This window comes from Aquarana catesbeiana, linkage group LG11, assembly GCF_042186555.1.
Source record: "Aquarana catesbeiana isolate 2022-GZ linkage group LG11, ASM4218655v1, whole genome shotgun sequence".
Classification (NCBI taxonomy): Eukaryota; Metazoa; Chordata; class Amphibia; order Anura; family Ranidae; genus Aquarana; species Aquarana catesbeiana.
The window spans coordinates 82134315-82159129 of record NC_133334.1 but is presented as its reverse complement, the minus strand read 5'-3'; the positions used below and the strand labels follow the sequence as shown (position 1 = coordinate 82159129).

At 42.9% G+C, this 24815-nt stretch overlaps 1 protein-coding gene across 4 annotated transcripts in view; it reads right to left on the bottom strand.

Moving 5' to 3' along the window:
• RAB3IL1 (RAB3A interacting protein like 1) overlaps positions 1–15684 on the bottom strand; it is an 82199-nt gene extending 66515 nt beyond the window's left edge. For all 4 annotated transcript variants that reach the window (XM_073604610.1, XM_073604611.1, XM_073604612.1 and 1 more), the window contains exons 1-3: positions 15547–15684; positions 15050–15458; positions 10512–10725 (exon numbers count right to left, since the gene is read on the bottom strand). In XM_073604610.1, the coding sequence (XP_073460711.1) occupies positions 10512–10725; positions 15050–15063 (228 nt within the window). In that variant the 5' untranslated portion in view covers positions 15064–15458; positions 15547–15684. The remainder of the gene's footprint in view (positions 1–10511; positions 10726–15049; positions 15459–15546) is intronic.
• Positions 15685–24815: the final 9131 nt, after the last annotated feature.

Sequence of the window (24815 nt, the reverse complement as noted above, 5' to 3'; positions counted from 1 at the left end):
GTTATGGACATGTTTGTGGAGTATTACTCAACATTTAGAAGAATTGTTGGGGTCTCTGAAAATCCCGGTGTTGTCAGAGTCAAACAGAGATGCTTCGGAGGCTGCAATAACGGAAATTTAATCGGCTATCAGGGCTTTCCCTCCCCATAAGTCACCTGGCCCAGACGGCTTCTGTATAGAATGGTACAGACTACATCTGGAGGACTTAGTTCCCCGACTGCAAGCGTTGTTTCATTATTGCATAAAACATAAATGCCTCCCTAACTCCTTCTTATGCCCCGTACACACGGTCAGACTTTGTTCGGACATTCCGACAACAAAATCCTAGGATTTTTTCCGACGGATGTTGGCTCAAACTTGTCTTGCATACACACGGACACACAAAGTTGTCGGAAAATCCGACCGTTCTAAACGCGGTGACGTAAAACACGTACGTCGGGACTATAAACGGGGCAGTGGCCAATAGCTTTCATCTCTTTATTTATTCTGAGCATGCGTGGCACTTTGTCCGTCGGATTTGTGTACACACGATCGGAATTTCCGACAACGGATTTTGTTGTCGGAAAATTTTATAGCAAGCTCTCAAACTTTGTGTGTCGGAAAATCCGATGGAAAATGTGTGATGGAGCCTACACACGGTCGGAATTTCCGACAACAAGGTCCTATCACACATTTTCCGTCGGAAAATCCGACCGTGTGTACGGGGCATTAGAAGTCCAGGTGATTCTCTTACCTAAACCTGGCAAGGATCCACTAAGTTGTTCTTCATATAGACCCATTGCACTCTTAAATCAGGACCTCAAAATTCTAACCAAGATTCTGGCCACAAGACTCTCACAAGTCATAACTACCTTAGTGGATATAGATCAGACGGGTTTAATTCCTCAAAAATCTACAGACACAAACCTTAGGAGACTGTTTGCTCACTTGCAGATTGACCATGCGAACCCCGGGACCAGGGTGGTGGTATCACTAGATGGTGAAAGCCTTCAATTCTGTAGACTGGAACTATATGCTGACAGTACTACGTCATGGGGTTTGGAGAGGTTTTCATGACATGGATATTGCTGTTATATAGTCAACCCCGAGCAGCCATTAAGCTGGGCACCACGGTTTCTCCCCAGTTTCCGGTGAGTAGGGGCACGCGTCAGGAGTGTCTGCTATCGCCATCCCTATTTGCCCTAGCAATAGAACCTCTGGTTATAGCTTTGAGAAAGTCAACTGACGTGAAGGCCCTAGAGGTGGGAGGTATACGAGAATGCATTGCACTTTATTCAGACGACATGCTCCTCTTTCTCCAAGATGCAGGACCATCATTGGAGGCAGTGTTCGGGATATTGGATAAATTTGCTACTTTTTCAGGAATGAGAGTGAATTGGGAGAAATCCAATGTACTAGCTATAGACACCGGCGCCCAGGCTATGGCGAGCAAAAGAGTTCCCATGTCATGGGTCTCAGAATTCAAGTACCTGGGCATCAGGATATCGCCTAGAGTAGGAGATTTCATGTCCCTAAACTTGCTCCTTTTACTGAACAAGATTAAACTGCAACTAGACGCTTGGAGACATCTCCCATTGTCACTGATTGGAAGGGTTAATCTTCTAAAAATGAAGATTTTACCAGTCTTCTTATATTTTTTGAGGAACACACCAATATGGATCCCCTGTTCTTTCTTCAGAAGAGTGAACAGTTTATTTAGCTCTTTCTTATGGTCCATGACACACCCTAGAATTAGCCTTCGCACCTTGCAGGAGCCCTTGGGTCAGGGTGGTCTTGCCCTCCCTGACCTGTTTAAATACTTTATAGCGGGACAAATGGTGATTGCTAGACGGTGGTTGACACGGGATGATGGGGATTCTGCAACTGTGTTGGAGGCAGCCCTGCTGGGATTGTATGAGATTTTGTTTTACCTGGTGCATAGGGGACCTCAGGCTTCCCCGTCTTTGACTGGCTCGATGCGTGTCACTATACGCGCATGGGACAGGGCACAGACATTAATGAAATCGGCGGACAGGGGTTGGTCGCAGGATACTCCCCTTTGGTTCAACCCTAGATTACCACACTTTGGTGCAATCCCTGACCCAGTAATTTGGGCTAGGGTTGGCATCAAACAACTAAAACATATAGTGTGGGGGACTAAACTACTTACCTTTGACCAACTTAAGGACAAATATAATCTCCCCAACTGGTATCTATTCCAATACCTTGAGTTGAGACGCGCGTTCCTAATGCAGTTCAGCTCTGATGTACTTGAGCTAAGTACCTCCCCCTTGGAGAACATGCTGGGTGGGGAAGACTTGCCAAAACCACTATCTGAGGTTTACAAAGAATTGTTTGTAGAAAGGCAGAAAATGCTTAACAAGTGCAGGGATACATGAAGTGCATTGGGGACAGATTTCGGAGAGGAGGATTGGGACGATATGTGGGATCACCCGTTCCGGACCCTTTTGTCGGCCAGAGATAGGCTCATCCAGTTTAAAATACTTCACAGGGTATATTATACCCCAGCGAGGATAGCCGGTATTTATGGTACTACTGCGGCAGAGTGCTGGTGCTGCACTACTAACCATGGCGATTTTGATCATATATTCTGGCAGTGCCAGCCAATACGGGAGTTCTGGAGAGGGGTAACACGTACTATACAGAAATGACTTTCAGTTCCGATTCCTGTGACAGTCTCGGTCTGTTTGCTGGGACTGGTGGAGGAATTGGTGCCTCGTAGGGCGCAAAGAACCATGATTTCTATCTCCCTTTTTTATGCACGAAAGGCTATTTTATTATGTTGGAAAAAACCTGAGCCACCCATGGTGTCCTTCTGGAAGGATTTAATTATAGAGTGCTACCATTTTATAAAGCAACATACTTAAGTAGGGGTTGTCCCAAAAAATTTGAAAAAGTCTGGCAATGCTGGCTTGATGCCAAGGACACGTTGATTTAGCATGCCATGGTGGGAGTGTGCCTTGTTAAAGGCGCCCTTAGTGCTGGGATGATTTGACTGTGTAATGTTGTCTGTATAATTATTTGACTATGTGGGGATTGGGTGCACTGCTGACTTTGTGGGTGGATTGATTTTTTGGTGGAAAAAAACGTTAAGAGCATAATCTAGGATTCTGTAATTGTTGGAATGCTGCATAGGGGACAGGAGGGGGGGGGGGACTGTTGGTATATGTATGTACTGTATGTGTTGTTAAAAACTGCAAATAAACATACATTTTCAAAAAGATTAGTTAGGTAGAGCCTGGATTTGTACTTTATTGTCTATGTGTGGTACTCTGTGCGGATATTCCAAACCACCTGGGGGGACTGCTGTGGACAAAAAAAGGCTAGACAGACCATGCCATGCTAACCTGTGTGTATACTAGAGTTTTTCTATGTCCAGCCAGCCAGCCGTATGGAAGAATAGGGTCGTTCTCCACAAGCTTTGGTACATCAAACACCAATTCACAAATTCACAAATTTGGTGCAATTGTTACAATAGTTTACTATAAGGAGCTGAGAATCTTCACTTAATAAATTGAATGAAGATTCACTTTAATTATCTAATCAAGAGCAGCTGAAATAAATGAACTGGACCACTCGACAAACTAATAAGATGGTTACTGTAAATATCGTAGAACTTAAGAACTGTAGGTAGAATCCTAAAAGCCTTCTTTTTTGACCCAGTCATTGCTCTTGTAGATGTTGGAAGTAGCAACCAGAAGTAACAGGCATGCGGGTATTGAAAAGCATTGTCCCCCCCCCCCTTTTTTTTTACTTTCTTTTCTTTTCCTTTTCCTTTCCCTTTCCCGATCCTGGTTGGGGGTGAGGGGGTCTCGCTTTCGGCCAGTTGGTGTACATTGACTTTTTTTCCCTCCTGTTCTTTGTTACCGTATATATTACACCCCTCCATTCCTTTTCTAGAACACGGAGCACACCTCCTACTCTAGTATTATTTCTGCTACGTTGTGTTATTTTGACAAATCTGGTCCACTTGTGCTCTGTGCAATAATTTATTCTGCCACTTTTCCATGTAACACTTGTTATTGTGAGCGTTTTAATCCGTTTCTATTTCTCTCGTTAAGATTGTCCAACTTACTTTTTTTTTTTAATTTGAAAATTCAATAAAAATTTATTGAACACAACAAATGAACTTGCTTTTCACATAGCTGGGTGTTTGAAGTAAGTCTTCATTCATTTCCCTGAATGTCAACATAAAACTGTCAGCATATTACTGTAATGTAAGCCAACAGAGAAATTATGTATTAGTTAACCACACTAACTAGATAGGATGAAAAATAATACCAAGTACAAAAAAACAGTTCTTAGCTAATCTCTTATAACATACCATCTTATGTACTGTGACTATACAGCAACTCTTTAACGTTAAAAATGATTTTTGTTTGTGATAACAGGACCGTGTATTATCTATACCCCCACACCTTCTTTGTAGACCTACACCCATTACAGAAAGCAAAGCTCTAAACTGTAAGACAGAGAAGATAGTTTTGGTATATACAACCATGCTATACCACGGTGAATGCACTTTTTCGTGTGTTGCTTAAGGGGGGAAATTAATAGGTGATTTTTATTCAAGTAACTATAATCTCATGAGAGTTAAAGAACCTGTTATGGGAGATATATATAACTACTGCCATTGCTGCCTTCTTTAGCTGGAAATGCTCGTTTCTGGGCTGTCATGTTGATGCTTTTGGTTCAATACTCTGAGGGTGCACATACACACACACTGGGCATGGATGAACTAAAGCAGGGGTCTCCAAACTTTCTAAAGAAATGGCCACAGTTTGTGTCCTTCAGACAGTAAATGGCCCAGTGGGAGTAAATAATGCCAGTTTATGGAATTAGGGGGAGAAATAGTTGGTGTCAGTAGGAGGAATAGTGCCCCGTTTTTGCTGGAAGGAATTATTCAAAATAGTTGGTGTCAGTGGAAGGAATAGTGTCCCATTGTTGGTGTCAATGGAAGGTATAATGCAACAAGGGCTGGATAAAGGCATGTAAAGGGCAGCATCTGCCCAGGGCCGCAGTTTGAAGACCACTAAACTAAACCATGCCTGAGTTTGACTGTTTACCCTCCCCACTCCCCTGCTGGTCTGCACTTACACTGGGCTCCAAGACAGCGTTCCCGGGTACACGTACATCACAAATGATGTCAGAATGCTCTATTTCCTTTCTCTGACATACTTCTGGTAAGGTTTACCTTGACACTGAAGTAAACTGTTCCAGACCACCAGTGAGATGTGCCCAGGGCCACATCCTCCAGGTGGTCCCAAGCATTGTACGCTTAACCGTTCCCAGGCCCAGTTCAGAGCACTCACAATACACAAACCAACTGGGCAAGGGAGCGAACTAGTGAAATACATTGACGCACATGGGTTGACTTATCTTACATGGTGTAAAAACTTACTCTCTTAGTACTTTGTCCATGTTGCCTACATTTTACACATATGTCAATATATGTTTTTAAGCTCTATGTTTTTGCTTGTTTGCTAAATTCTTTTATTGTATTGTATTAAATAAAGTTTATACCTTTTGTATATTTCATGCGATCTCAATTGCTTTTAAAGTCCAAACTTTAAGGTTTTTTCCCTTTTCCCTATGTGCCCGGGTACAAACTGCTAGTGTGAGTACACCCTGATAGTCACTCACCTAGAACAAATATAGCAGCTTTTTTTGTTTGACTTTCATTTGCTGTATACTTGTCCCGCTTTATGAAACAGAAGAACTGAAGGTAAATACAGCCAAGCAACTAGCTTGTGGCAGCCCAATGTACAGTAAAACCTTGGATTGTGAGCATAATTCGCTCCAGAAACATGCTTGTAATCCAAAGCACTTGTATATCAAAGCGAATTGCCCCATAAGAGATAATGGAAACTCAAATAATTTGTTCCACAACCATTTATTCATAGGTCTTTCAGTTTATAGTCCATATAAAAAGATTATAGCAATGTGACCAGGTTGTGTAACCATAAAATGTCTATCCACAAATGGAAGCCTTCATAAAGGGATTAGAAGCAAACTCCAGCAAGAGCTACAGAGTATAAAAGAGAAGAGAGGTGCTTCTTATGGGGCGTACACACGGTCGGACTTTTCAGCTACAAAAGTCCGACAGCCTGTCCGACAGACTTTCGACGGACTTGCGGCGGACTTTCTAACGAACAGACTTGCCTACACACGATCACACAAAAGTCCGTCGAATTCTTACGTGATGACGTACACCGGACTAAAATAAGGAAGTTGATAGCCAGTAGCCAATAGCTGCCCTAGCGTGGGTTTTTGTCCGTCGGACTAGCATACAGACGAGCGGATTTTTCGACCGAACTCGAGTCCGTCGGAAAGATTTGAAGCATGTTTCAAATTTAAAGTCCGTCGGATTTGAGGCTGAAAATATCCGTTGAAAGTCCGGAGAAGCCCACACACGATCGGATTACCAGCCAGCTTTAGTCCGTCAGCGTCCGTTGGACTTTTGTAGACGAAAAGTCCGACCGTGTGTACGCGGCATAAGTGTAGCAATATTGCTAAATGTTGTACCTTCATTAAATGTAACCATATTGGTACACTTAGAGGCGCCTCTCTTCTCTTTTATACTCAGCTGTGATGCTACTTGTATATCAAGACATCGCTTGTATATTAAGTACAAATGTATTTAAAAATTTTGCTTGTCTTGCAAAATGCTCTCAAACCAAGTTACTCTCAAACCAAGGTTTTACTGTATCTGGAGTACTTTAAGCTGGTGTTCATCGACAGATTGGATTGCCTATAGCCTAAAACAATTTTGTTATTCATCTATTTTATAGATACTTGATTGAGATGTTAGAAATGTTACATAATGATAAATCAAAACTATTGCTATACAACATTATGATTTCATAATTGCACAGAAAACAATTCTCTATTTCAGAAGAAAGCAGAAGTATGTATTTGTTCCCATAAAACCTGACACATCAGAATAACTGCAGTGTTCCATAGAAATAGCACCTTCACTAAACTCTGAGTCAAAAACAGCCCAGTGCTCCTCTATACCAAGTTTAAATATACTTAGACTACCAAACTGATAGTTTTCCAAGAGAAGCATATCAATATTTTCTTTGCTTAAAGAGGAAGTAAACCCTGGTGGGTATTACTTCCTCTTTATTTCCCTGCAAAGGTAAAGCATAATGGGCTACTATGCATCGTCACTTACCTGAAACCGAAGCCTGCGATGTCACCGCTGTCCCCACTAGCAGGGAGCATCCAACTTCACCCCTCTTCCTTCCGGGGCTGCAAACTCTGGCTCTATGACTGGCCGGAGTCACGTGATGTCACTCCCGCGCATGCGTGCAGGAGCCGCCAGTCACGGCATGACCCCTATTAGAAACGGCACGATATGCCCTTTCTAAAGTGCGCATGCGCCGTAGTCATCGGCGCTCGGGTCTTTTGTAAATGTCTCCTAAACCGTGGAGGTTTAGGAGATATTTCAAGCACCTACAGGTAAGCCTTAATATAGGCTTACCTGTAGGTAAAAGTGGTTGTACACACTTTTTAAGTGTTACTAAACCCACAACAGTAAAATCTGTCTGTATATGCAGCATAGCATATAGGACTTAAGGGGTTAATCCTCTGCATTGTGTAAAAGGTGGTTTTATCCCGTAAGTACAGGTCCTTCCCTCCTGTACTGTCTATCTGGGCAAGGCCAGCTAACACAGGCAGAGTAGCCAACCTGCACATGCTCAGTTGTGTCTTTTATGCTGGAGAGAATAATTACTTGTTCTCAGAGATAGCCAGGTCACATAATATTGGCAACACACATGTGGGTGTGTATACAGGCTGAAGTGGAAATCTCCTCCTGCCTAAACTCTCAGCATTGGAGAAACTGTGCAGTTTATCACTAACCATGGCATACAGATCAGCAAAAAAGATACGGTATATAATGGCAATATTTTAATGTAAATTTGGGGGGCAGATGAACTATTTTCATATTACTGGATTTAGTAACATTTTAAAACAGTAATTAGCCAGGGGTGGATACACCATTTGTACAGACTGTGTAGATTCTGTGTAGAATCCTATGGGATTTTGAAACTCATTTACATGAGATGTGGGCCAACTAGGTGCAGAGACTTTACTCCCTGTCACATAGATCTGAACACAGACCAGAAGGAAATTTTAGACATTTTACATAATGCCCTTATGTCAGTGGTTCTCAACTCCTGTCCTCAGAACCCACTAACAGGCCAGGTTTTATGTATTACCTTGGGGAGATGCAGACTAGAATACTGAAATCACTGAACAGCAAATGATATCGCCTGTTATGTATTGCAGTTATCTTGCAAAACTGGCCTGTTAGTGGGTCCTAAGGACAGGAGTTGATGACCACTGCCTTATGTGATACTGGTAATTTACAGGTAGTATCAGGCAACAAGAATCTTCGTCTGCTCCCTTCTTGACCAACACTGAGGTTAGGGGAATTGGTCCACTGGACCCTAGTAGTAGAAGTAGTTCTCAAGACTGACAGGAGTAGTCTTCAAGAATTAGAAGGAAAGGCAGCTTTCTAGGTAGTGCTAGGCAGAAGTGGGTATGCAGGATGCCAAGGGTAAGCAAAGAAAAAGGAGAACGCCATGCGAATTCCTAGTAAGTCCAGTAGGCCTTGTCATTATAAGTCACAAAAGTAACTAACGTGTTTCAGAGGCTCTCTGGTCTCCATTCAACAAGGTTTATAAGGGTGGGGAAAACTGTATAGTATAACGGACCCAGGTAGAAGATGTTTGTGGAAGGCTCACCATAATGGACTTAGACATTTTTGTTGTGCTCTCCTCCTTTTACTTTACTAATCAATGACCAGCAGTGGGGCATGCTGAATGCTCCATTTCCTCTTGATACCATTTGGACAGACAGTGGAGGGGATGTTTCATGTCTGATCTCAGTTGCATTATATGAGGCCCATTTTGACTATGTCCACTACTGTACATAACATAAAGGCAAAAAAATAAAAATGCTGATTAAGGCAGGCCATACACGGATCAAATTTCGAAAGAATTTTCTTTCGAAAATCTTATCTAAGAATTTTCGTTTGTATTTCGCACCATTATTGGGCTGCAGCAACAGCTGATTTTTGTGCGGCAATCAAATTTGAGTAATCGGACATGTTGGAAATTTTTTGAAAAACAAACGATTTCCTAATCAATGATGGGAGAATTGTGCGAGAAATGTAATTGAAAAAGAAATGCGCATGTACAAGAAAAGAAAATTCCTAGAAAGAAAAGAAGATTCCCAGCCACGAAAATTCTTTTTTGTAGCAACATAAGGTGAAATTGAAGGCTTGGTTTGCCAAATTTCAAAATCAATGGTGGCACCATCGGATCACAAAACGCACAAATTTTCTGATTTTCAAAAGAAAATTATTTTGAAATTCGACCATGTATGGCCAGCCTTAGTGTGCCTCTGAAACTGGTGCCTCAAAATTGAGCTGAATCTCAGTTCACCTGAATTATTATTTTCATCTCTGTTACCTAATAATAATTAAATCTCCACTATATCTAGATTGATTGATAACCCCCAGCCACTTGCTGGGGATTCAGATTTGTAAAGGGAGTCCCTCCTGCGATCCACAGATCCTGGTGCCACCTGCTCGTGCACAGGATTGGCTGAGATCCGTTGAGCAATGTAATCGGAGCCCTGGCAAGGGGTTGGAGCTAAACCCGGCTGTGTGCAGAGGTGGCGGGGCCCCAGTAGGCATTCACCTCATCAACGACTGGGGTGGAAATGGGGATATGGTGAGCAGGTAGATCACCCTGTGTGCCCTCTGTTCCTCCACCTCACGCTACTGGCTTCCCTCCTCTCCTCTCTTGCTGGCAGCTGCTGCTTTCAGAATAGTAATTTACTGGCCCCTCACTCACTGTGTTCATTCACTTCAGTTTGTGAATCAACAGGAAGCTGCTCAGCACAGAGCACTCCCCATTCATTCACTGTCCAATGCAGCTAAGGCTGCAGAGAAAGGGATTGGAGAATCTCTGTTCTCAGTCCCTTTATATGTCTCAAAAGTGAGACATCATTTGTCTGCTTAAACCCCTGATATTTCACATAAGTCCCACCAACAGCATTGTAAAAAAAATAAAATAATAATAAATAAAAAATTGTAAAAAAAAAAAAAAAAGAAAATGTTTTAAATTGTAAATAAAATAAAAAATAAAATTACGGTAATTGTAAAAAAAATTAATGTTCTTAAAAATTGTAAAAATAAATAAAATGAAGGTCATATTCACACGTATTCTCTGGAAAATGAATGCTTAACCCTGCCACCCCCCCCCCCCCCATTACAGTGGTGCTTTAGCACAGTTCATTTTTTCAATGCTGCGCTACGTCCTTCACGCTGCACCCCATCACGTTATGGGTGCAACGCGAACGAGGTACCAGCGCTGGAGGGGGGTGACGGGCGGGGGGTCAGCAAAATGCACCTTCACCTGTGTAGCCTAAAATAATTGCACCAGCCCCATAACCAATATAGAAGACACTGATAATTGCATGACACATAAAATTACCTTCTGAGCCTTGAGCAGCTCCTCTCTCAGGATCTCTGACCCCTTCTCCCTGATCTCCACAGAGGAGCTGCGTAGCCGAGATAAATCATAGGTAGGCTTCTCCATACCTCGCTCAGGAACTGATATTGAAGTTTCAGGTTTGGAGGATGTAGACCAATCCTCAAAAGGGGGTGAGTGCTGAAGCTGTGGACCCCCATCCAGGACAGGAGCCTTTCTGTGGGAAAACACAAGAAACCGAGTCTGCTGGAAGCAATATATCGAGAAAATGGATCTGACTTTTTTTAAAAAACTGTGACTTTAAAAATAACCAAGACAAGGGGAGAATGCAGAAAGAAAGCTAATATCACTGCCGCCAGGAAACTGACTATGAATGAAGTTTCCTGTCATTCACATAGAATGCTAAGCTAGAGATCGACATCCTCAATCAATGAGCAATTCATGCAATGACTAACACAATACCTAGAAATCTATATCATTTGTGATTGAGAATTATGTATCCTGGAATATCAACAACACTCTACAAATGTGAAAATGTTCACTCTTTAATACCAGCAAACCTACAGACCTACAAGAATGAGACTAATGCAGTGTACACACGAGCGGAATGTCCGACAGAAAAAGTCGGACGGAAGCTTTTCATCGTATATTCCGATCGTGTGTATGCCTCATCGGACTTTTTTTTTCTTAAATTCTGACGGACCTAGAAATAGAACATGTTCTAAATATTTCCAACAAATTCCTATTGGGAAAACCGCTCGTCTGTATGCTGGACCAAAAACGACGCATGCTCTGAAGCAAGTACGAGACAAAAGCTATTGGCTACTGGCTATTGAACTTCCTTTTTCTAGTCCCAATAGACAATTGGACTTTGGTGTGATCGTGTGTACACAAGACAGTTTCAGCAGAATTCCATCGGAAAAACCGGTCGTGTGTACGAGGCATAAGGATAAAAATAAAAGTAAAACAAAAAAATAATGAAAAATGTTTTTATTGAAAATATATAGAAAATAATAAGTGTACTATATTCAACTTAGTATTATACAGTATACAGATGTATGTAGAATATCCATGAAGATGCAAAGGCTAGCATAAACTATGTAATGTTTGTATGTAGTAACACTAAATCTCCTAAGTTTCCAAAAATAATCCATACACTTCCATTACGTAATAGCCCTGTAATCTATTTTTTTTTAAATGGTGTTTTTCGGCTTCCTTGTAAAGACCTCCTTGAGCTCCCAACCCTCTCCTTTTCCCCTCACCTCCATATGTTTGGAATGAGTAGTGCACATTAGTTGTGGTCATGTGGATTGCTCTGGAAACAGTCTACCACCCACATGGTCTGCTTTGTCTGTACAGTATGAATGCTGCAAACTGTGTAAGGGAACAGTTAATATGGTTCTAAAGCCATACAATTTTTTACCTTAATGCAAGTTATGCAGTAAGGTAAAACATGTTTAGGCATCAATTTTGGTCCCTCAACCCTGCACCTAATATTTATCTGAGCCCTCATTTGGTCCAGCACTGTGCACATCTGCAGCTCTTCTCTCCACTCACTTCCGTGTCTCACTGGCTTTGCTTGGGCACCGTGAGCCATTGGCTTCCAGTGCTGTCAATCAAAGCCAGTGACAAGGGGGGAGGCGAACGGAGGGAGGTGGACGCAGCAGCGGGGGCTTGGGAGTGAGCCTGCACGAGTGTCCCCATGGGAAGGCACTTCCTATGGGGGCACTGTACAGAGAGGAGGAGCCAGGAGTGCCAGCAAGGGACCCAAGAAGAGGAGGTTCAGGGCCGCTCTATGCAATACCATTGCAGGTAAGTATAGAGATGTTTGTTTTGGTTTTTTTTTTTGTTCTTTTCCTTTCCAAACACTTTAAGTGTAATGTGCCTGGAACCACGTGGTAGAGGTGGTCCTGGGAACAGTTCACGTGGTCTGAGACAGTTTGCTTCAGTATGATTGCAAACTGTACCTGAGCACACCATAGATCACAGGGATCACTGTGGTCTGGTTGGCAGAGGTGATGATATAAATGTGCCCCGGAGAAAAATGCTTATAGCCCAGTGTGAGTGTAGACCAGCAGGGGATTGGGAAGGGAGGACAATCGAACTCAGCGTCAGTGCACCCTAACACAACCCAGATCTGAATGAAAAGATGTCCCTAATTAAAGCTAAGTCATCTTTCTGATTGTAAAAAAAAAAGTGCCGTGCAACCATCCAAAAACTGGTCACAATAAACCAAACAATGCTAACACTGTGTACGCACCCCACCAAAAAGCATTCGTATTTGTATGATCGCAATAAAGTTTATATAGCATTGATGTTAATAGGAACACATTTTTGGGATGTGTACACAGTGTTAAAATTGGTTCATTGTGACCAGTTTTTGGTTTGTTGCGCCGTACTTTTTTCTATTTTATTCTTTTCGGATGGTGTGAGAATACATACAACAGTATGGGCAGCAACAAAATTAGTAGCTATTATTTGAATTATAAAGTGGGCAGGATTGAGCAGAGAATAATTTAAAGTTTATCTTTCTGAACATGTTTCATGTTACACCCACAGAGTCCTCACCCTGAAATCCCCTCTTCACTCACTCACAAAATCCAGGGGTTCTTCTCCCCTATAGTTCCTGTATATTTGAATTTGGCGTTCCTGTGTGTGGCTCCACCCATACAGCCGTATCATTCATTCACGAGAATCTATGCATAAAAAAACTTTGGCAGATGGACTTTAGATCTCAATGGTGCACAAGTTTGGTGACGCCACCGCACTTGTAGTTTGTTGATAGTCCTCCAGTTCTGTAAGGATCGGTTCGCACTGGAGAGGACAGCTGCCTGAGTGCTTTACCTGTTCGGCAACTGTCCGCTTCTGACTCCGCTAGGGGGCACTGTAGTGAGCAATTCAGCACATCACACGGCTCCCTTTTTTTGTGTTTTGAGCAAACTTTATTTGAACTTTACAAAACGTACACTTCATTTATGGCGCTGTACAGCAGCTCAGTGAGCTGCACTGCTGTACATAACTATATTGCCCTGTACACACGGTCGGATTTTGTTGTCAGAAATTCCGATCGTGTGTGGGCTCCATCTGACTTTTTCCATCGGAATTTCCGACACACAAAGTTTGAGAGCAGGCTATAAAATTTTCCGACAACAAAATCCGATCGGTTAATTTCCGATCGTGTGTACACAAATCCGACGCACAAAGTGCCATGCATGCTCAGAATAAATTAAGAGACAAAAGCTATTGGCTACTGCCCCGTTTATAGTCCCGACGTACGTGTTTTACGTCGCCGCGTTCAGAACAATTGGATTTTCCGACAACTTTGTGCGACCGTGTGTATGCAAGACAAGTTTGAGCCAACATCCGTCGGAAAAAATACATGGATTTTGTTGTCGGAATGTCCGATCAATGTCCGATCGTGTGTACAGGGCATTCGATTCTGTACAGTGCTATGTGATTCTGTACAGTGCTCTGCAATAATATGTAGCATGTCAAAATCTTAGCGCAGTTCTGGGCTGCGTTGCAGTGTGAATGGGAAAATGCATCTTTTAGGGTGTGCCCCCCAAATATCTTGTTTGCAGTGTGAATGGGACACACAGGAAACAAGTGTTTTATGTTTGTCCTTGCAGTGACAGGAGTTTTACAATGCAGTGAAACGTCTATCACTGTACAGTGTGTGAATTATGCCTCGTACATACGACCGGTTTTGCCGTTGGAGTAAACTCCGAAGATTGCTCCGATGGAATTCCATTCAAGCGGTCTTGCCTACACACGGTTAGTCCAAAGTCCGACCGTCCAGAACGCGGTGACGTACAACACGTACGACGGGACTAGAAAAAGGAAGTTCAATAGCCAGTAGCCAATAGCTTCCGTCTCGTATTTGTTTCAGAGCATGCGTCGTTTTTGGTACGTCGGAACAGCATACAGACGATCAGGTTTCCCTGATAGGAATTGGTTCCGTCGGAAATATTTAGAACATGTTCCATTTCTAGGTCCATCAGAATTTTCGAAAAAAAAGTCCGATGAGGCCTACACACGATCGGAATAGACGATGAAAAGCTTCTGTCTGACTTTTTCTGTCGGACATTCCGCTCATGTGTACGCGGCTTTAGCCCTTACTGATGGTTCACAGACCTGAGCTAGAGGAAAAGTCTACAGAACCTGCGATCTACTGAACCCAGCTGCAATGCTTTGAAGGCTCTAATGCAAAAAAAAAATAATACATGCATTTTTTTCTCTTTGTAGTTATTTTTCTTTGCAAAAGGGTGAATTCTTTAATCTAAAATGGTTAGCAGTTCACAGCTATTTTGAGTGTCCTGAGTGGCACAAATTGCTCCTCCATAATCTATGGCATTCTAAAGTCCACTTGCTTCTTCCATCACTAAACTTATTAACTGGATTCTGAAGTGAACACAAGCATAGCCGATCGGTTATGTGAGCTATCTGCGCCACTCCAGTATAGAACGCTTGGTCATTATTTGGGTCACAGAGGACCGCACAGATGTCCTGCATTAATGGAACACAATTTACATTGATCTTACCCTCCTGTCCACATCCCACCAGCTGACACTCTCTCCTCCAGGCTGTCTCAGGGAGGGGACATCCAGAAAAGGGTTAGCGAGGTCGGACGGACACAAGTAAAAGATGGAGGTGGAAGTTGAAGAGATGAAAACGTTATGGATGAAAATGAAGAATGGAGAGAATAGAAGCGTACAGATGTTGGCGGAGAGCTGATGTTGCACCGTAGAGTTTCAATGCATCCCACATAAGTATGTGTGTGTCTCCCGCCTGTCACTTCCTCCCACCCCCCCTCTCTGCGGCACACAGAGGAAACACTTCCAGCTGCAGGGAGCGAGGGTGGACAGGGGGAGAGGACGGGAGGAAGAGGGGGCTACACAGACAAGTGCAGAAACAAGGAAATCAACTGACAGATGATGCAGATAAGCAAAGCTGAAAAGAAAAAAAAAAAATAACATATTAGCACCTCCATATATTAATGATCTGAAAATACGTTCAATGATTGAATAAGCATACGTACATGGTTAGCAGTGTGTGTATTCCCTTTAAGACAGCATTTGTTTGCATGCAATGTGCAGAGCCCTTTGCTGCGCTGGATGATCAGTTAATTGTATAGTAGCTCCTAACCCACCTACACATGGATTTGATCACATGACCTCCATCTGTTTCCCATTGCAGTAGTGTATGCTGCCTGCTACGTCACATGATTATCATGTGACACACCCAAGGGACATTTTTGGATAGAAGTGAATGCAAATTTCAGTTCCTTTTCCGAAAGCTAGTGAAAATCACTTTTACAAGCAGCCGGCCAGAGAGTCAGAGAGGATCTAATCAGTTTTATTGTCTGCGCTCCCTGTGCTGACAGATCTCAGCACTCAGGAATCTTCCACATAGTATAATTCTAGAGCAAGAAGGAAAATATATATTGCTTTAGTAGTGATCGTTAACAGTACTGGGTGTTTTGTATAATAATGTAATAATTCATCGAAAATCAACTATCATTAAAAAAAAGTTTTCTATTAATTGCATGCAATTAATAGAATTGTAATAATACCTGTAATAATAGTTTGCAAGAGCAGGGAGGAAAAGATACTGTATATTTGAATGACAACTGCGCAACTTGAATGTCATGCCACACTGTACCCATGTCAATTTTTTATCATCTTTTTGAGACAGATAGAGCTTTCTTTTAGTGCTATTTAATCACCACTGGGTTTTTTGCTAAACAAATGAAAAAAGACAGAAAATCTTGAAAGTTTTTTTTCTCAGTGTCTGTTATAAAATTTTGCAAATAAGTAATTTTTTGCTTCACTGATGTGCGGTGATGAGGCTTCACTGATGGACACTGATAGGCTGCACTGATAGGCACTCATGAGGCTGCACTGATGGCCACTGATGAGGCGGCATTGATGAGTCTGCACTGATTGGCACTAATGAGGCTGCACTGACGGGCACTAATGAGGCTGCACTGATGAGGCTGCATTGATGGGCACTAATGAGGCTTCACTGATGGTCACTAATAAGCTGCACTATTGGGCACTAATGAGGCGGCACTGAGAAGCTGCACTGGTGGGCCAGGATGAGGAGGCAATGATGAGGCTGTACTGATGAGGTAGCACTGATAAGCTGCACTAAATATTAGTGCCCTGATTATCAGTGTAAACAATGCACTGACAGCCTTTCCGGTTATCGGCAATCCTTTGCTCACACAGACACATTGCGTGAGGAGAAGACTGCCAATAACTGGCAAGTCTATGATTGGACACAGCTGATTACATGGTAAAGGGCCGCTGTGATTGGCCTTTTACCCCAATCTGTGATCAGCTGTGTCCAAAGGACACAGTGGTCACAGAGCGTGCCCGATGCATGCCTCAGGGGGGTGCTCAGGGGGCGGGTTTCTGGAAGGACGTTCATGGATGCCAGAACTAGATGACTGTGCTGTAGCCATCATTCGGCTATAGCGCGGTTGGCAAGTGGTTAACACCTGTAATAATAATTTTCTAAATATTAATTCACTTTTCTTTTACAATTTTATGCAGAATAAGTGTCAGGGACGCGCTGGCCACAGCATAGCCGAAGTTCAGAGGCAGATGCGCTCCTACAGGTGCCCATTTTGCCAGGCATAGGCAAACGTCTATGCGCAAAAATATTAGCACGCACAGGTGAATGCATATGTGCATTCGTGCGCGTATTAGCCATTGATGCTGGTGCCAAATGGCCTATATAAGGGCAGCAGATGCACTAGTACTTTGCATTCTGATCTGCAGCTTTACCTGTATATCCTGTGATCTCTGCTTGATTCCTGTGTTTAACCCAGCTTATCCTGACCACGCTTGCTCTCCACCTATCCTGAAGTCAGCTTGCTTTTAAGACTTTGTTATATGTCTCATCTTCCTGATATCCTGTTGCCAACCTCTGCCTGCACATTGACCATTCTCTGCCTGCCATTTACTGTATGCTGGTCTCTGATCATCCATTGCCGGCCTGGCTTGTCTGACCCTGCATTCAGTTATCCATCTGTCCTGCTCTACATGGTGCCTGGTGACGCTGGTCTTCCATCTGCTGTGTGTCTGCATCTACTATTCCTGCTGCCATCCGCTGCTTCAGCCATCCAGCTCAGCTCTGTTGACGCACCTGCCACACACCTCTGTGACCAATGGAAGCTCTTGCAGGCACTCTTACCTCACCGCGCTCTCGCAGCCACTGTCGCAACTCCAGTGGCCCTTGAGCCGGGGCTGTACGAGAGGTCTCCCGCTACACGCCAGGCTCTGCCACAAGGTACGTGACAATAAGCTATCTGGTAAAAGTGACAGGGGTTGGGACAAACTATAAAACTGCCAAAGGTGCTTAAAGGGGAACTTCAGTCCCCATAAACTCTCCCACCCCCACTGGTGCTGCCATCTTTGAAGGTCCAGCGCATGTGCAGATATGCTGATGGGCTCTGTCTGGCTTTTGGGACCTGGCAGAGACCTGTAGCACATTTGTGCATGCACAGAGTTTTTCAGCACATGTGCAGACAACCAGAGATCATGGCCTCCATAACTCCACCAGCTTCATGCATGCAGGTGGAAAACCCCATGCATGTGAAGATGTGCTAAAGGTCTGCGCTGGGTCCCAAAAGCCAGGCAGAGCTGTTCAGCACATCTGTGTACACGTGGAATTGAGAAAAAGATTATTCTTGCCAAGGTGAGAAAGAAAGAAGTGCTGCGCTGCAGTACTAAAAAGTCAAAAGTACTCACACAAAAAAAAACAAACATGTTATCTAATTGTGGGGCTGGAGTCATGTGCAAATAATTAGTTTTTTGGGGTAAAGTTCCACTTTAAGTAGCATGAGCACCATTTTTTTTTTATTAAAACCCAGGAATATAGGTAGTGTTGTAAGTGTCTCTGGCAATATAATTTAAATACCGGTAAATGAAATAAATAAAATATATGATGCAGCCATATAGGTGAGTATGGATGTTTGTTTTTTTTTCACTTCCCACACATCTCCTATAATTCTATCTTCCAAACACACGTTAAATAACACCAAATAATGCATTTATTTTTTTAATACATGCAGTATCTCACAAAAGTAAGTACACCCCTCACATTTTTGTAAATATCAGGGACTGGGTCGCAGGGCAGTATTCCAACATAACAACCCCAAACACACCTCCAAGACGACCACACTGCCTTGGAGGTGTGAGGAGGAGCACAAGGTCTGTAACATCCACCAGCTCTATGATGTCACCACAATGGCTTGGAAATGAAATGAACAAGATGTGCTTTAACTGCAGACTTTCAGCTTTAATTTGAGGGTATTTACATCCAAATCAGGTGAACGGTGTAGGAATTACAACAGTTTGTATATGTGCCTCCCACTTTTTAAGGGACCAAAAGTAATGGGACAGATTAAAAATTATCCATCAAACTTTCACTTTTTAATACTTGGTTGCAAATCCTTTGCAGTCAATCACAGCCTGAAGTCTGGAATGCATAGACATCACCAGACACTGGGTTTCATCCCTGGTGATGCTCCGCCAGGCCTCTACTGCAACTGTCTTCAGTTCCTGCTTGTTCTTGGGGCATTTTCCTATCAGTTTTGTCTTCAGCAAGTGAAATGCATGCTCAGTCGGATTCAGGTCAGTTGATTGACTTGGCCATTGCATAACATTCCACTTCTTTCCCTTAAAAAACTCTTTGGTTGCTTTCGCAGTATGCTTTGGGTTATTGTCCATCTGCACTGTGAAGCGCCGTCCAATGAGTTCTGAAGCATTTTTCTGAAAATGAGCATATAATATTGCCGGAAACACTTCAGAATTCATCCTGCTGCTTTTGTCAGCAGTCACATCATCAATAAATACAAGAGAACCAGTTCCATTGGCAGCCATACATGCCCACGCCATGACACTACCACCACCATGCTTCACTGATGAGGTGGTATGCTTTGGATCATGAGCAGTTCCTTTCCTTCTCCATACTCTTCTCTTCCCATCACTCTGGTACAAGTTGATTTTGGTCTCATCTGTCCATAGGATGTTGTTCCAGAACTGTGAAGGCTTTTTTAGATGTTGTTTGGCAAACTCTACCCTGGCCTTCATGTTTTTGAGGCTCACCAATGGTTTACATCTTGTGGTGAACCCTCTGTATTCACTCTGGTGAAGTCTTCTCTTGATTGTTGACTTTGACACACATAACCTACCTCCTGGAGAATGTTCTTGATCTGGCCAACTGTTGTGAAGGGTGTTTTCTTCACCAGGGAAAGAATTCTTTGGTCATCCACCACAGTTGTTTTCCGTGGTCTTCCGGGTCTTTTGGTGTTGCTGAGCTCACCGGTCCGTTCTTTCTTTTTAAGGATGTTCCAAACTGTTGATTTGGCCACACCTAATGTTTTTGCTATCTCTCTGATGGGTTTGTTTTGTTTTTTCAGCCTAATGATGGCTTGCTTCACTGATGGTGACAGCTCTTTGGATCTCATATTGAGAGTTGACAGCAATAGATTCCAAATGCCAATAACACACTTGAAATGAACTCTGGTCTTATCTGCTCCTTGTAAATGGGATAATGAGGGAATAACACACACCTGGCCATGGAACAGCTGAGCAGCCAATTGTCCCATTACTTTTGGTCCCTTAAAAAGTGGAAGGCACATCTTGTTCATTTAATTTCAAATCCATTGTGGTGGTGTATAGAGCCAAAAAGATTAGAATTGTGTTGATGTCCCAATATTTATGGACCTGACTGTATAAAGATCTACAGTTGTCTCATCCAGTCTTCTCTGATTTTTTCATGTTCACTCCCTAAGCCTACATCATCCAAGTTCACAGTAGTTCCAGGATTGAGGCTGAGGAATTCTCATTAAATTAGGGAACTTTTAGAACTGCTGCCAGGGTTTCATTGCTTTCTTTGTCACTGCTGGGAGATCATTACATTTTACTCCACTCCATTAGGATCCTTGCACACTGGGTGTTTGTCCAGCATTTCTAAACGCCTTTCTCCTCGCAGGAGAAAAACAGCATCAAAAACTTGCCTAAAGTAGTGTTTTTGCAGCACATCAAGCGCTTGGGCGTTCATTCATTTAACTGAACAGAATATTAATTTATTCTAGCAATTTAAATGAATAACGCTCAAGCCTGGCTGGAACTATTACATGCTTATGTAATGTTGTCTTATGTGACTAGATACGCATTACACTAGTTTAACCAGTTGACCTCCAGGAGATTTACCCCACTTCATGACCAGGACATTTTTTGCGATATGGCACTGCGATACTTTAACTGGCAATTGCGCGGTCATGCAATGCTGTACCCAAATGACATTTATATATTTTTTTCCCCACAAATAGAGTTTTCTTTTGATGGTATTTGATCATCTTTGTTTTTTTTACTTTTTGTGCTATAACCAAAAAAAAGACCAACAATTTTGAAAGAAATAAAAAAATTTACTTTCTGCTATAAAACATATCCAATAAAAAAAAATGTAAAATCAAATTTCTTCATAAATTTAGGCCAATATGTATTCTGCTACATACTTTTAGTTTAAAAAATCCCAATAAGCATATATTAATTGGTTTGCACAAAAGATGTTTACAAACTATGGGATATACACTGAAATCTGTATTTATTTTTATTTCTTTATACTAGCAATAGCGGTGATCAGCGACTTATAGCAGAACTGAGATATTTAAGTTTCCTTTGCCAACCACTGCGTCTGTGGTCCTGAATGTTGGTGTCCTCAATGCTAAGAAATACAGGCAGATCTTTATCCATAAAGAATAATTAAACAGAAATACCGCGCTGTGAGTAAAACTAAAAAACTAATTACATATAATAAAGAAATCAAAAAAATCAAAAAACTGCTGCTAAAAGTGAGATACACACAACAATAAATAAATAAACCAAGAAGTAGCAGCGCTAAACCTACTAAGATTATACAGTGCAAAACAATATAATTAGACAGTGTACAGTAGGTGAAATGGTGATTATTGGTTAATATAAAAGTCCATCTTCATGAATAAACAGTGCTCAAACAATTTAACCGAACTGTGAATGTAATTCAATTGGTAGATTTCATCCTCCACCGCACCACCAGTGCTGAACACACAAAATGCTCACTTACCAGACGGCAAGCCGTAAGAGCGGTTGCGACTTATACCCGGCCAGGGCCTTTATCCAATGAAGGGCCAAACGAATGGATACCAGGAAGAACCCTCGGGGTGGTCAGCATACAAGACAGGGACCGCCAAACCTCGTCAATCCCAGATCATAAGTATAGGCAGATAGTGATGGTATTCAAATGTATCCCAAAACAGAAAAGGGGCACCATAGCGTAATACTGATAAGCATGGTTTATTGAGTAATAAGAAAGTCACTTACAAAATTGGAATGGTTAAAAAGCAAGTCAGCCGGCCGGCTCGTACAAACACCTGTCCCTCGAACGGCACACGCGAGATGTCAGCACGTGAGCTCCTCCTGACGCGCGTTTCATCATACGATAACGTCGTCTGGGGCCGATCTTTATCCATCATGCCATACCATCAGGGAGGCATGTGCATGGCCCCAAATGTATTTTGCAGTAGGACAACGAACCCAGACATCCAACCAATGTCATTAAGAACTATCTTCAGCACAAGGAAGAACAAGGAGTCCCGGAAATAATGGTTTGGCCCCCACAGAGCCCTGATCTCAACATCATGGAGTCTGCCTGGGATTACATAAAGAGACAGAAGGATCTGAGGCTGCCAACATCCACAGAAGATCTGTGGTTAGTTGTCCAAGATTTTTGGAACAACCTACCTGCCTAGTTCCTTCAAAAACTGTGCACAAGTGTACCTAGAAGAATCAATGCTGTTTTGAAGGCAAAGGGTGGTCACACCAAATATTGATTTGATTTGGGTTTCTCTTCTGTTCATTTACTTTCCATTTTGTTAATTGATAAAATAAACTATTAGCACTTCTATTTCTGAAAACATTCTAAATTTGCAACATTTTTTCACACCTGCCTAAAACTTTTGCACAGTACTGTAGGTGTCACTGGGACAGGACACACAAACAGCTATACAAATTTAGCAGATTTTCTAATGTTTTTCACTCTATTAGGTAGAGGCATTTTTGTTGCTGTCTCCATTAGTGAGATTTCCTTTTGACCCTGTGAAACCCTGTCACCAGGACAGGAAGTTAGAGGAAATCTCCCCAGTGGCATAACAAACAATACACACCTGACAGAGCATGTAGTCCTTACCTACTCCTGTTTGGACTGAAAGGCCAGTTTGTGGACTGCTTCTTTTCTTCTCTTTGCCAACATTTAGGGGGCTAAAGGAGCGAATAAACAGAATAGGAGTTGGGTCAGTGTTTTTACAAACTCATGCAACCTATCACTCTTAACTTGAGAACCCCCTGTATTATAAAATAGTTATTAGTTTGATTAGAATTTTATAAGATGATTGTTTTTCCATATTTGTATGGCTCTGTATGGCTTTCTACCCACTGCTGCTTCCATGTGGTAACACACATTATTGCACAGTATATATATTTATGAATTATATGTGTGTATTGGATTACTGGTGGTGATTGTCTTTAGATAGCACTGTAAAACAGATGCAAGACTAAAGGGCGTGGCTTAGAGATGGCCAGGTGAGGACATACATCTGTGGCTACACCCTGCTTGCCATTGCCTGTGACACGGCATGAAAACTCACTGAAAAGAAAATGAAAAGAAAAATAGCTGTGCTGAAGGTTATACAGGTAATAATGATAAACCAATGTGAAACAAATGAGTGAAATTCTAAAATTGAGGTAATAATGGTATGATGACCCAAAACAAAAGTGAATATTATAAATCACAATAAAAATAATGGAAATATAATTGCAAAACACAATATTATAAATGTTGTGACAATACAAAATAATCTTCCACCACCATTGAGTGCTGATCACCGTAAGGAATATGCGCTTACCAGAGGCAAGCAAAAAAACAGCTTGCGGCTATAACCCAGCCAAGGCCTTTAATGTGGGGATCATGGATGAATCACTCAGAACATCAACCGGGACTCCGTGTAGCCGCCACCCGCTAGGATGTATGGAAGTAAGTACCAAGTGTTGACCGGGAAAACAAAAACGAAGTGTATTACCGTTGTAAAATTGATCAATAAAAAGGTAAAGATTGCACTTACAGACAAAAGTAGATAAAAAGCATGTAAAGCCGGCCGGCTTGCGAGCGCCCGTCCGCTCGGAAGGTCTACCGCGATGACGTCAGCGCGTCCTGTCCGCCCAACTCACAGAAGGTACAGGACTAGATCGGCTACTAGAGGGAGTAGACCTACTACACTCCAGAGCGGGTTTTGACGATTTCTACGTGACCTGCAGCACCTGTCGCCGGGAGAAATTGCTACGGTCCCACGTGGATCCCGCATGGACGACGGAGCCGCTCCATCCCTATCTGTGCTTCCTACCTCCTCCCCTGCCTCCGATCAGCCTCCAGGGATTTCAGCTGTCTTCCGGGTGGACAGGGCGGGCCCCCTGCAGTATCAGAACCGACTGGAAGACAACCTCAGGTCCATGCTGCAAGCCCTCCCTACGAGGGCTGATATAGAAGCCCTGATTACCCGCATAGAAGAAGCCCACAGCAGAGATATTCAGAAGGTAAGAGCGGAAATACACTCCCTCTCTAGTCGGGTGGAATCTGGGGTAGACCTCTGTATCATCCATGGAGACCAGAGTTTTGGCCCTGGAGCGATTCCAGCTCTCAAGGCTGCCACAGCAGGCAACATGCAACTTTATTTGGAGGAATTGGAAGACTGCGGTCGTCGCAATAATTTGCGCCTGCGGGGTATCCCGGAGACTACAGGATCAGAGGACTTGGTGATGGTGACAGCACTTTTCCATAAGGTGCTGGAGACCCCACCGTCCTCCCTGGAGCTGGACAGGGTGCATAGAACCTCTGGGCCTAGGTCCTCAGATCCTGACAGGCCCCCGAGATGTTCTCTGCAGGCTACGCCGTTACCAACAGAAGGAGCTTATTCTCCGTAGAGCATGGGAACACGGAGATGCAGAGTTTGATGGAGAGGCGCATTGCAAAGGCGAGCCATGCTGCGACTGGTTCTAGATCTGGCCAGACTCCATGATTGCACCTACAGATGGGGATACCCATTAGCTGTTACATTCCATAAGGCTCAGTCGTCCTTCACCTTATGTTCCCCGGCAGATCTTCCAGCCTTCTACACCTTCCTAGATGCAGAACCGGTGCAGGTGCACAATTGGCTCCAGATCATTCCAAGACCAATGAGCCGGTCGGGCCCTTCCACTACCC